The 12,791-nt window shown below is 47.5% G+C and overlaps 1 protein-coding gene across 1 annotated transcript in view; it reads left to right on the forward strand.

Moving 5' to 3' along the window:
- Positions 1–2,154: 2,154 nt before the first annotated feature.
- Positions 2,155–12,791, forward strand: part of DNER (delta/notch like EGF repeat containing) — a gene marked incomplete at both ends in the record, with an annotated part of 338,936 nt that continues 328,299 nt past the window's right edge. Inside the window, one exon of the mRNA XM_079710119.1 lies at positions 2,155–2,433. Coding sequence (XP_079566245.1) covers positions 2,155–2,433 — 279 coding nt within the window. The remainder of the gene's footprint in view (positions 2,434–12,791) is intronic.

The raw sequence follows: 12,791 nt of genomic DNA on the forward strand, positions 1-12,791 counted from the left end.
TTGTCTCTTTCATAATACGCCTTTTAAAGATTAAAGACAGAGAGAATATATTTATTTATTTTTTGCGGTACGCGGGCCTCTCACTGTTGTGGCCTCTCCCGTTGCAGAGCACAGGCTGAGGACGCGCAGGCTCAGCGGCCATGGCTCACGGGCCCAGCCGCTCCGCGGCATGTGGGATCTTCCCGGACCGGGGCACGAACCCGTGTCCCCCTGCACCGGCAGGCGGACTCTCAACCACTGCGCCACCAGGGAAGCCCGAGAATATATATATTTTTAAAAGTTCAATATTAGCTGGAAAATTCAGAAATCAGCATCCAAAAAATAAAACCACTGTTCTTCCATATTTCAAAGTGATATGAAATTCACCCACAAGAGAGGTGGTTAGGCAAAAATATAGTAAACAGAAGTGTGATTTTAATTAGCTCACAACCTTTCTTACACTTCATTTTGCTTCATTTGTTGTGTGTGTGTGTTGATGGAAAGGAATGAGCAGCACTAGTCCATTATTCCAGGATTTAAGGTAAGAAAATTTAGTTTCAGGAAAGAATGCATACTCCAGGGGCACAGAAAGTGGAAGAAACACCTGATTGATGAGACATGTACCAGCAGAGGGTGCTGGTGTGGCACAAAATTAAGATTTTTTAAAAAGAGGAGGTCTGGGCTAGAAGACAGCAGGTGTGAGGGAAATGTAATAACTGTTTGGGTCCGCTTGGAGGTATGAATTTCCCCGCTGCATGAAGATCTGTCTGGGTTTCAGTGATTTCTTGTGATGGCCAGATGGATTTTAGGCATCTCCTAAAGCACAAACGCCTGACACTTGCTCCTGTGTCTGAGCGAGACTGGGAGAGGCTGTGCAGTTTGGCTCCTGTCTTCACTGGAGACTTTCTATCAGCCCCTGGCTGCTCAGTCTGTGGCACCTCCATGCTGGGTTCATGTGCAGTCTCTACTTTATTTGCCCAGCTTTTACAAAACTATATTTGTGTGCCCTAGAAAATTTGCCAAACTGTTAATCCAAGAGGGTCCCATTTTCTTTTCTCACGTGGCCACCTTGAAGACAGGTGGAGGTTGTGAAAGGTCGGGGAGGGGGGAACGAGGTGGGCTGCGTTTCCTCAGCAGAGCCTGACCTCCTTGGCTGTCAAACTACCAAGAGCTCGATAGTAAACGCGAGCAGGGCCTTCTCGAACCTGCGCCTCTGAACTGCTCTTTCAGAAACCTGACAGCGTTCTGGGCTGGCAGTCAAGTGACCCACTGGAGTCCAGTCGAGCTTGTCTGGGCCTCAGTTTCCTCCTCGGTTCAGCGACAGGGTTAGACACTCTGATCCCGAGGCCTCTTTCAGCTCTCGCTCGCCACAGTCAGACACTTCTGAGCGGCGCGGCCGGTTCCGCCCTCCGGGAAGGGCCCGCGAGAGGGGAGGCTCTCGGTCAGCACCAAGGACAAGGGACTCGGGGCGCGCTGCGCAGACGCAAGGTCACTTCTTAGCCAGTCCCGCTCCTCTGCGGGTGTCTGGGCGCCACGGTTTGGAGGCGGCGCGGGGAGGGCTGTGTGTGCTGGGGAAGTGGTGAAAGCGGGGGGAGCAGCCCCGGGGAATGAAGTAAGGCCGGGCCCCCTGCGGTCTCGCAGATTCTGCGCCAAGAGGCCGAGGGCGGTTCCTGTCAGTCGGGCGCGGCGGCCCCGCCCGTCCCTGCCCGGCCCTTGGCGGGCGCAGCGCTGCTCCGCACCTGGAGGCCCCGTAAAGTCCTCCCCGCGCCTGCGTTGACCCCCTCCACCCCCTTTCCTTCCCGAGCCTCGCCTTAGCTTCCCGCCGGGGCCGCGCCGCCACCACTGACCTCTCGAGGTTCTTTTGGACACACCCACGACTCTGACCGCACCCCTCAGGGCTGGGGGCCCCGGACGGCCTTTCTGCTCCCCGTGACTCAATTCCCTGTGGGGGAAGGGTCCCCACGACCCTCTCCTCCCCCGCAGCCCGGAGCCCCGCCCCCTCTTGCCCCGCCCACAAGCCCCGCCCGCCGTTGCCCCGGGAACCGCGGATCCCGCAGCTGCAGGAAGCGCCCGGCGCCGCGGAGCTGTTCTCGACGCCAGCACCGCCGCTCCCGCCGCCAGGGCTGCCGCCGCGCCTCAGCTCCGGCTCCCGCTCCCGCGCCCGCTCCGTCGGCCATGCTGCCCCGCCGCGCCCCGGCGCCCGGTGCGCAGCTGCTGTCCGCGCCCGCCCTGCTGCTGCTGCTGCTGCTCGGCGCGGGGCCCCGCAGCGGCTGTCTGGCCAGCCCGGTGCCCGCCGCGTCCTTGTCCGTGTCGGGGCCATGCGGCGCACAGCCCTGCCAGAACGGGGGTGTGTGCACCCCGCGCCCCGCGCCCGGCCCGCAGTCCCCGGCCGCCGCCAGCGATCCCGGCTACAGCTGCACCTGCCCCGCCGGGATCTCTGGCGCCAACTGTCAGGTGAGTGGATGCGGCGGGCGCGGCGCCGGGCGCGGGCCGAGGACCCGCAGCCTCTCCCCGCCGGCCACTGCGCGCTACCCGGTGCGGGGCTCCAGGGTGCCTGACATGAGCTTCTCCCCCTTCGGGAAGGGGATGGATCTGGCCTCTCGGCCCACGTGGACGCGGACCCCTGGCCGACCTTGCAGGTGTCGCTTCTCTGCCCACCCTGGTACTCCGGCCGTGCCGGCCCGGGGTTCTCGGGGCGCGCCGCTCCATGGCCTGGCAGCCACCCTAGCTAGCTCTGGTACTCCTGGCACGACCATAAGCCGCCAAGTGGCGCGCCCATCTCGGCCCGGGCCGAGCCACACTCCGCTAGAGCCGGGTCTTGGTACCCGTTCTGGCAGCGCAGAGGGACCAGCTCGAGCGTCCCTGGCGGGGTTCATGTTTAGGTTGCCCCTGCTCCTTGTCCCGCCGGATCCTGCGTGTGTCGAGGGTGAGCCATATGGGCGGCAGGGAGTGGCGGGCTCCGTGCCCAGGGGTCGGGCATTTTCTTTCCTTTCCAACCCCCTTGAGGGCACTAACAAAGCCGCCGGAGGCCGAGAGGTCAGCTGCCTCCCCGCGGCCTGCGACCAGCCCTTTCTGAGCTTAGGAGGAAGTGTTGGATCAGTAGGAAACATTGGAGGGGACGTGGCGAGTTGGACTTGGTGTGTCGCCTTCCCGGCCGGACGCTCCTGGAGGCGCATGTTTGGGAGTGAGCTGGGCACCGGGAAGCTTCAAGGAAGCGTGGGGCCGTGCGAGGGATGGGAGATGGCCAGCTGCTAACCGTGGATTTGGGATTTCCAAGAGAATTTGGCAGATAATAAACAAGGCTGGCTTACAAGTTTGTTAAAGCTCGGTGAAACCTACTAACCTATTAACACCAACATTTTCAGTAAGGGACTCGGCACACAGTGTGTGCAGGTAGAAAATCTCCAAGCCTCTATTCCAGGGCAGGGCAAGTGATGGATTTATCTGAAATTATTCAATTCAACCAAGTGAATGTGGAACGTATAAGGGATCAGATGCTTTCTTTCTTACATATGGAGTGGAGGAGTTTGTTTCATATAAATTTGATAAAATGCCCCAAGAGTTACTTTGAAAACGCTCAAATGCACTTTTATTTCTTTGGGTAAGAGGCCAGTATTTTTTAATATAGTTAAATGGGATTGAGAAGCTTGACCTTGACAGACAATATTTGCTATTTCCTAGAATCTGTTTTTCCTCATTAGTAGCAAATTATGAAGCTGAATCGATCTTTTCAACGTTGTGCTCTTCTTTGTAATTGGTTCCAATAAGCTTTAATTCCCTCAAAGGAGATGAGGCTGAGGATAATGCTGAGTGCGTGGTATGACCCTGCGGAGTAGATCTGGGGAATGAGCACTCTTTGGGGAAATGCCTGTTGGAGCCGTACGAACCATTAGGACAAAATCTTGCTCACTAATCTCCCCTGTTGACTGATGATCTATATGACTTTTACTGGAGAAATGAGTTGCCTGAACGCTCCTATCAAACCACTCTCACATTTACATGTCTGAAATCTGTCCTTGAAAGAAACAGTCAATTTGGATTCAGAGTGTAGTAGACACGGACAGGAGAAGGGAGGTTAGAGTGCACATCAGTTTAAGTAAATGGGAAGAAAGACTGGACATTGGGAATTTAACCCAACTCTGAGACTTTTTTTTTTTTTTTTTTTTTTTGGTGATTCTAAAAGTAGAAGAAATCTTCAGGAAAGGGGAAGACCTCTTTATTGCTTCCTAAAGATGACTCAGAGAAGCATAAATATTTTTTTGTCCTAAGTAGTGTTTTGATATATAATGTATTCATTCAGAAATGAGTCATGAACTAATACACAAATATTGCAGAACCAACTAGTTCAAAACAGATTTGGGCCTCTAGACCCTGTCTGAGGCAGTCTTAGTTCTGTGAATGCTGCCCACCTGAGGAGAAGCAATACTGGGTTGGGAGTTCCGAGTTGAAGAGAGCTGGCGTAACTAATTCTAACAGGAAAGCTGAGCAAATTTGGAACCTGATCTGGTTCTGGCTTGGTTACCCAGAAGAACTTGAACTGAGATGATTCAGAGCCTTGTAAACCCATAAAAAATTGATTCCTGATCATTTTAATTTAATCTTTCATGTTCTTGCATTAACACTTGAGACTCTCATTTTCTGTGGGGAGAAAAAGGCAATCTCAATAGAGAAGTTAAACAGAGGGGGAAAAAACCCCTTACACATACTCAATTACAGATAAGGGAAACGGATGTTAGCCGTTGCAGACAGTGTGCTTGCTGAAACAGAATCGCATGCTCGCTGGGTAAATTGAAAATGGAATTTTACCTGTACGTGAAGAGAATTCTGTAGACAGTAAGTGTCACCCCTCCCCCAACTACAAAGACAATAATGTTAGCAATGAAAACATTGGAACCTAACTCTGAAGTCCTCCCTCCCTCCCTCCCCCTCCCCCTCCCCCTCCCTCCCTCCCCCTCCCTCCCTCCCCCTCCCTCCCTCCCTCCCCCTCTCCCTCCCCTCTCCCTCCCCCTCCCCCTCCCTCCCTCCCCCTCCCTCCCTCCCTCCCCCTCCCTCCCCTCCCTCCCTCCCCCTCCCCCTCCCTCCCCCTCTCCCTCTCCCCCTCTCCCTCCCCTCTCCCTCCCCCTCCCCCTCCCTCCCTCCCTCCCCCTCCCTCCCCCTCCCTCCCCTCTCCCTCCCCCTCCCTCCCCCTCCCTCCCTCCCCCTCCCCCTCCCTCCCCCTCCCTTCTTTCCTTCCTCCTTCCTTCCTTCCTTCCTTCCTTCCTTCCTTCCTTCCTCTTCTCCTTCCCACCCCCTCCTCCTCCTCCTTTTATCAGTATGTGTTTAAAATTAAGAAAACCATGAACCACTAATTGGGATTAACGTGGATTAAGGCTGTCTTCAGCTTTTGTGTGGTCAGCTGGCAGACATTTGGGCAAGCCCCTGGGTCCAGGCAGTGCTTCTGGTATCATCCAGCGACAGGAACTCACAGAATCTGGGAACCGTGTGGTGTGAAGGAGGATGTGTGCATTTGAAGCTGAGCTGCTGCCCTTGAACCTGCTATGACAGGTGATCTAAACCGAGTCTCAGGTTCCCATCTTCGGGGATGGGATCTACCTCACGAGGTTGGTGATAGTCTGATTCTGTTTTTGGTTTGACTGCTGACAGCTTTTAAGCCACACCTATCCCTCTTGCCCTTCTGCCCACATGGAGGCAAGCAGATTAGAAAGCCTAGGTGTTCTTTCCTTTGGTGCTGGTGAGAGGATCAAACCGTGCAAGCCCCTGTTCATGCTTAAGATACATCTTTTCTAAGTCCTCTAACACACTTAAACCTATTAAATCATGAGCATTCAATGGATTCTAAAAATGTATATGCAAGAGGGAAGAGATATGGGGACATATGTATATGTATAGCTGATTCACTTTGTTATAAAGCAGAAAACTAACACACCATTGTAAAGCAATTATACTCCAATAAAGTTGTTAAAAAAATAAAAATGTATATGGAAATCTAACCTACAGAGACATGATGACAGTGATGACTATGATGATGATGGTGATTGCTGACTCTTTTCTCAAGCACTTGCCACGTGCTTTACAGATATAGCTCCCCAATCCTCATGGTGTCCTATGAGCTGGGTGCTGTAACCGTCCCCATTATTTAGATGAAGTGCAGAAAAGTTAAATGAGAGGCCCAAGGTCACCCTGTTAAGTCAGTGTGGGATTTGAACCAGTTAGCTGGCTTGATGTAGAGCTGTAGAGTCCAAATGGTGTGGAGATGAAAGTCCAGTCCTGGCCCTGTTATTTTTAGCTGTGTGACCTTAAATTAGCGCTCTAACCTCTTTGAGTCTTACCAGTAAAAAAGGGATGGAGTGATTTCTGAGGCTGGGTTTGCTTTAGAACACCTGGTTTTGCTCTGAAACACAGTTTGATGGCTGTGCCCAGCTGGAGTGAAAAGCCTGATAAAGACACAGCAAGTTCCCCTTATGCTACCCACCAAGCAAGACCTTCACTCAGAATTGTAGGTCCTGGCTGAAGTTATTTTTACCATGATGACAAGCATATGGACACTACGTAAAAGAAACATAAGTATTTCTGATGGGTTTGAAAAAACTCCAAACTTCAAATTAAAAAAAATTGAGGCTGCTGTTCTTGCCTTTCTGTTTCATTTGGGGAAGCAGGCAGGTATCAGAGGTGGCAGCTGCTGGACCAATTTTTCTTTTCGGGTGGGTGGTACAGGAACTCCTCCCTTCCATTGGGCCTTCCATCAAAGGTAGAGATTATTTAAATTTGTATTATTTTTATTATTTTGTTTTAATACAGCTTTTTAAATGAATTAATTCTTTGCCAAATATTCAAGCAGTCAGACACCTGTATGTTTTTTCATGTTATGTTCTCTCGGAATCTTATCCTTTGGGCTTAGAATGAAAATGTGTCAATTTCTGCAGTTGGAGGAAACAGGGGCTTGTGTAGCTGCTTTTTATGTAGTTTTACCCACTAAGCTGATTCTATAACCCTCTCTTTGATTTAACATGGAACTTGAAACAATGGTTCTGCTTCAGATGAATCCATTTTGACTGAAGTTTGCTAACAAACAACAACAAAGAATTCTAGCTCTTTGCACAGCTTCAGCCTTCTCTGCTGGACTTTTTGCATATATGCACACACACGCATACCCACACAAACTCACATTGTGATATGTGCAAAATGTCCTATATTAGCTGTCAAGAGACATTGCTTCTTTCTCTGGCTTTTCTACTAACTTTTTGTGACCTTGGGAGAGCAATCGAACATCCCTGGACTTCAGTGTTCGTATCTCCAAAATGGACTAGAATGCTTGTCTTACTTTCTTTTTAGAAAAGATGCAATTAATAAATGGGACATTGTGAATTTTTTTTCGATAAATATAAAGGAGGATGGGAGAATGAATTTAAAACGTTTTGAAAAAAAGTAAAATGTTACACAAATTCAAGGTATACTACTAGGAAAAGGATTATCTGTTTCTCATATAAAATATGATTACACCAGTCTATTCAGTGTCTGTGATTGTTTTCCTTCAATGAACAGACTCAGCTTTTTCTCCCTACTAGGATGAGTTATGCTACAAGATCAGTTTTAAAAATGAAAAAATTCATTGTGCTGAAATTTTGATAAATGTATAGTTCTTTTTATTCTGAAATAGACAAATAATTTCTCAGAAAATTCTCAGTGACTTTGTTTTCTTTTGAAATAAATGAATGAAGCTCATCAAAATCCTTTGAACACTTTTAATAAAGGAAAGAAACAGTTGTTTTCCTTGGTATTATGAAAATGGAGTGATTTTCTTATTCGGTTTATCTGGTGAATTCTTAGGAAACATCATTTTTCTCAGCTTGGCCACCTGACAAAAACACATTTCTGTCTTCAGCTTCTTTGCTTAAGCTTCTCATGTGACATGGTACCATCCGAAATGCTTTTGTTTATGCCCTCATTTCAGGCATCAAACAGGAAAGAAAACCTATCTGAGGCCGAAGGGTATTTGAGTCAGAAAACCGAATGGCTGAGCTGTATTTTTAGATCTTATTATCGATTCAGGAGGCAGCTGTGGTCAGCGCTGCCTAACCCAGAGGCAGGGACTGTAGAATCTTGCCCCCCAGACAGAAAGTTCAACAGCACAGTGAAGTTGGTGGATAGAATTTCTTTATATTTCCTCCTTCCTCCTTCACCTACACTGGTGCTGAACCCTGGCTGCCTGTAGAGTCCCCCAGGAGCTTTAACAAAAATGAGTGCCTGCGTCCCACTGTCCCACATCCCCCAAGTTCTGACTTAATTGGTGGGGCCTGGGCACCTGTGATTTTTAAATGTCCTCCAAGTACTACTGTAGGACCAGGGTAGGGAAGCCCCCGCTAGACTCTGGTCATCTCCCCTGACAGCCTGCCCAACTGGCCTGTGGCAGAGAAAAAGAATACAGTCCCACCTGCTCTTGGCCCTTCTCATCCAAAAGCATCCGGTTTCAAACGGCCTGGAATTTCTGGCCCACAGTTTCCTCCAATGGCAAAGATTTTGCATCTCAAAGTGGACTTGAAGTCTCCACGAAGGTGGTATGTGATGGAGTGTTGAGTCCAGATGTGGGAATCAGACCTAGGGTGGACTCTGAGTGTCCTCGGATAAGTAATTAGTTTTTCTGCAGCGTGGTTTCCTCATCTGTGAAAATGGGACCCTGATGCCAACCTTGAAGGTTTTTGTGGCTTAGGAAAGTATCTAGTCCAGGGACTGGCCAAGAGGAGACACCTACTAAAAGGTATCCATTGTGTGTATCTGTAAGAGGACTCTTGTTTATTTCATGTTTTTCCCTTGGACCAAAAAAAAAAACTTTCTTTCCTACCCGTTTTCCAAAGAGACTAAAATTCCACCAGTGGAGATTCATTTCTTTGGTTGTGATGTATCAGATGCTAGAAAACTGGGATTTTGCCGCTGACTCCCTACAGTATTCACTTCTGTTAGTTCCTCCTCTGTACCCGCCTTACCAGGTGGGTGTCAAAAACAGTAAGAGCACAATGTGGACTGAGCATGCGCTGGCCACCTAGCCTTTTATGGAATCATTCATTGCTTCATTTGAACACTGACCTGTCTTCTGTCAACACTCATACTGTGAGTCTTAGTGCAGTTGTCTTTAAGAGGAGGGGCTGGGCTTCTCTGGTGGCGCAGTGGTTGAGAGTCCGCCTGCCGATGCAGGGGACGTGGGTTCGTGCCCCGGTCCGGGAAGATCCCACATGCCGCGGAGCGGCTGGGCCCGTGAGCCATGGCTGCTGAGCCTGCGCAGTCCGGAGCCTGTGCTCCGCAACGGGAGAGGCCACAGCAGTGAGAGGACCACGTACCGCGAAAAAAAAAAAAAAAAAAAAAAAAAAAGAGGAGGGGCTTCTCTAAGTCACCCCTCCCTGCTCCCCAGGGTGAGTGAGGGCAGAGCAGGACCCCTGACAGGGCTGTACGCTTCAGGATTACAGCAGCATCAGGCACCGGACGGCAGACAGGCAACCAGCCAAGAATGGTTTTAACATTTTAGAATGGTTGGAAACAAATCAAAATAAGAATCAGATTTTGGGACGCATGAAAATGATATGAAATTCAAATTCCAGTGTCAATCAGGCTTTATGGAACACAGCCACGCCCATTCGTTTAAGTATTGTCTGCTGATGGGCTCCACCAGCAGAGTGGAGCAGTTGCAACAGCCTAGGGATTGCAAAGCTGAAAATATTTATCTGGCCCGTGACAAAGGAAGAGGTTGGCTGAATGTTTCCGTAAACGTTGGTGGAAAGAATTTATTCTTCCGTTTTTATTTGAGCTAAGTAAAGACTGGCCCCCCTTCCCTTGTCCTCCCTCTGGCCTTTCTTCTTGAGGGGTGTCTATAGCCAGGCTCTAGGGCCAGCCACTAAGGCTGGATGCAGTGGGAGATATACCAACGGTTAAACAGAGCCCTTGTCTTCGATCTCGAGAGTCATCCTGGGCAGACTTTAACTTTTCATTGTACATCAGGCCTTGTTTAATATGTTTGGACACTGCAGTTAGTTTACTTCCAGGGAGGCATGTGTGGTAGGGAAAGGAAACACCAGCTGTAGGGGTTTGGGGTGTGAATTTAGAGGTTTAGAATCCGCACTCGGTCACTACAAGCTTGTTAGCTTTTTTAAAATTTATTTTTGGCTGCATTGGATCTTTGTTGCTTCACGCAAGCTTTCTCTAGGGTGGCGAGCAGGGGCTACTCTTCATTGCGGTGTGCGGGCTTCTCATTGCGGTGGCTTCTCTTGTTGCGGAGCACGGGCTCTAGGCCCACGGGCTTCAGTAGTTGTGGTATGCCAGCTTCAGTAGTTGTGGCTCGTGGGCTCGAGTGCAGGCTCAGTAGTTGTGGCACACGGGCTTAGTTGCTCCACGGTGTGTGGGATCTTCCCGGACCAGGGCTCAACCCGTGTCCCCTGCATTGGAAGGTGGATTCTTAACCACTATGCCACCAAGGAAGCATCCCCCCTTTTTTTAAATTGTTCAAAATTTAATCATGACCTATTTTATAAAACACAAATTCAACAATTGTAATATTATTATGCAGAAATGTCTACTTACATTTACTTATATTTGCAAACTTTTTGTTATTGTTTATCCTTCTTCTTAGGAGCTTATTAGCTTTCTTAACCTCAATTCCTCATTCATTCATAGGATGTTTGGGAGGATGAACAGAGTTGCTCGTAATCCCCCTGGCACAGAGTTGGCCCTCTGTGCATACGAACTGTTGTTTTTGTAAAAGTGGATACCACTCTCCATTTCATGGCTAAGGAAACTTACCTGGGGTCATACAGCTCGGTGACAGCGTTGGAGAGCTGGGCCCCAGCGTTGGGGCTTCGAGTATAATGTTTTTGCTATTATTACACTGCATTTGCCTCAAACTGCTCCTTGTTTATGACTTTCAAACTGAGTGCTGGAGGGGAACCAGAGGAAAAATTGGTAGCGGTGCCAGTTCTGGCAGTTTTAGTTTCTGCAGGGATGCTTTGGGTTTGTGTAATGTTAAGGTTTTTCTTTCTTAAGAGAGAGAAATGGCATAGGGCTTTTAAAAAAGAGTGAGGATTAGAGCAATGAAATAAGTGTACTTAAAGGAAAGGTGCTTGAAAAGGAAAGGCGCTTGAAAAGAAATGTCTGCTATCTTTGGCTAAGGGTTCCTGAAAGCTGGCACATCCTTTAGAATTTCAATGCTGGCAATTATCTGCTGCTTGTAATTAATTTAAAGGAGCATTTGTGATTACTTTTGGGTTTCAGAGGCAGATTGAAACTCCTTTATGGAAGGTATTTTGTGGTGGACGTGATTACCTGAGATGAAAAGGATCTAGTCCCTCTTTTCCGTGGGAAATCAGAACCCCAGAGTCTAGTAAATGGGCTGATATCTGCCCAGTGGAAGGACAGCCCAGTAAGGATGATTGACAGTTTCTGACAGTTTTCAGGTCAGATTTCCAAAATATGTTATTTGGAGCAAAATCCCATCCTTAATTTTTAAGAAAAGTGAAATGTATTAGAACGGGAAAAATGTTAAGTATATCTTCAGTATATTACCCAAGAGAGGGAACATTTTATCTAGAAAATATGAAAAGAAAACCAAACTCTCTAACTTCAAACTGACCTTCCTGATTACTCCTTACACAAAGGATTTTCAGTCTCTTTCAAAAATTAAGGTGTAATTTATATACAGTAAAATTCACCCCTTTAAGCATTCAGTTCTATGATTTTTGAAATATAGTTGTGTAACTGTCACCACAATTAGGATATAGAATAGCTCATCACCTCCATAAATTTCCTCATGCCCCTTTGTAGTAAACCCTCTCCCCAGGCCCAGCCCCTGGCCTCTGCTGGTCTGATTTCTGTTCTTACAGTTTTGCAGTTTCCAGAACATCATATAAATTAAACTGCACAACATGTGTGCTTCTTCTATTAGTGTAATACTTCTGAGGTTGCATGCATCAATAATTTCTTTTTATTGCCGAGTAGTATTCCATTGTATGGATATACCACAATTTCATTTATCCTTTCACCGATTCATGACATTTGGGTTGTTTCCAATTTTTGGTGATTATGAATAAAATGTTCACGTACAGGTCTTTAAGTGTACATGTTTTCATTTCTCTTTAGTAAGTATCTAGGAGTGGGATTGCTGGGTCATGTGTAAGTGCATGTTAAACGTTATAAGAAGTTGCCAAGCTGTTTCCCAGGATGACTATGTCATTTTGCATCCCAATCAGCATTAAATGAGAGTTCCAGTTGCTTGCATCCTTGTCAGTTTTTGGTATCGTAGGTGATTTAGATTTTAGCTATTGTAATAGGTGTATAGTGGCATCATGTTGCAGTGTTAATTTGCATTTTCGTAACAATAGATGATATTGAGTGTTTTTTAATGTGCTATTTGCCATCCATACCTTTTTTTTTGATGAAGTGTTTTGTTCAAATGAGTTATGAGAGTTCTTTCCAGATTTTGGATGCACATCCTTTATTCCATATGTGACTTGCAAATATCTTCTCCCAAACTGTGGCTTGTCTTTTTATTTTCTTGACAGTGTCTTTTGAAGGGCAGGTTTTTAATACTGGTGAAGTCTAATTTATCAATTTTTTCTTTTATGGTTTGTGCTTTTTTGCGTCCTCTCTAAGAAATCTTTGTTTAATCCAAGGTCACAAAAAATTTCTCCTGTATTTTCTTCTGGAATTGTATTGTTCTAGGTGTTACTTTTAAGTCTTTAACCCATTTAGAGATAATATTTGTATTTGTATGTGGTGCAGTGTATGAGTAGTTTTTATTCATTTTTTTGGTATATGGATATCCAGTTGTTCCA

This window comes from Hyperoodon ampullatus (genome assembly GCF_949752795.1).
Source record: "Hyperoodon ampullatus genome assembly, chromosome: 8".
In the NCBI taxonomy this organism is placed as follows: domain Eukaryota; kingdom Metazoa; phylum Chordata; class Mammalia; order Artiodactyla; family Ziphiidae; genus Hyperoodon; species Hyperoodon ampullatus.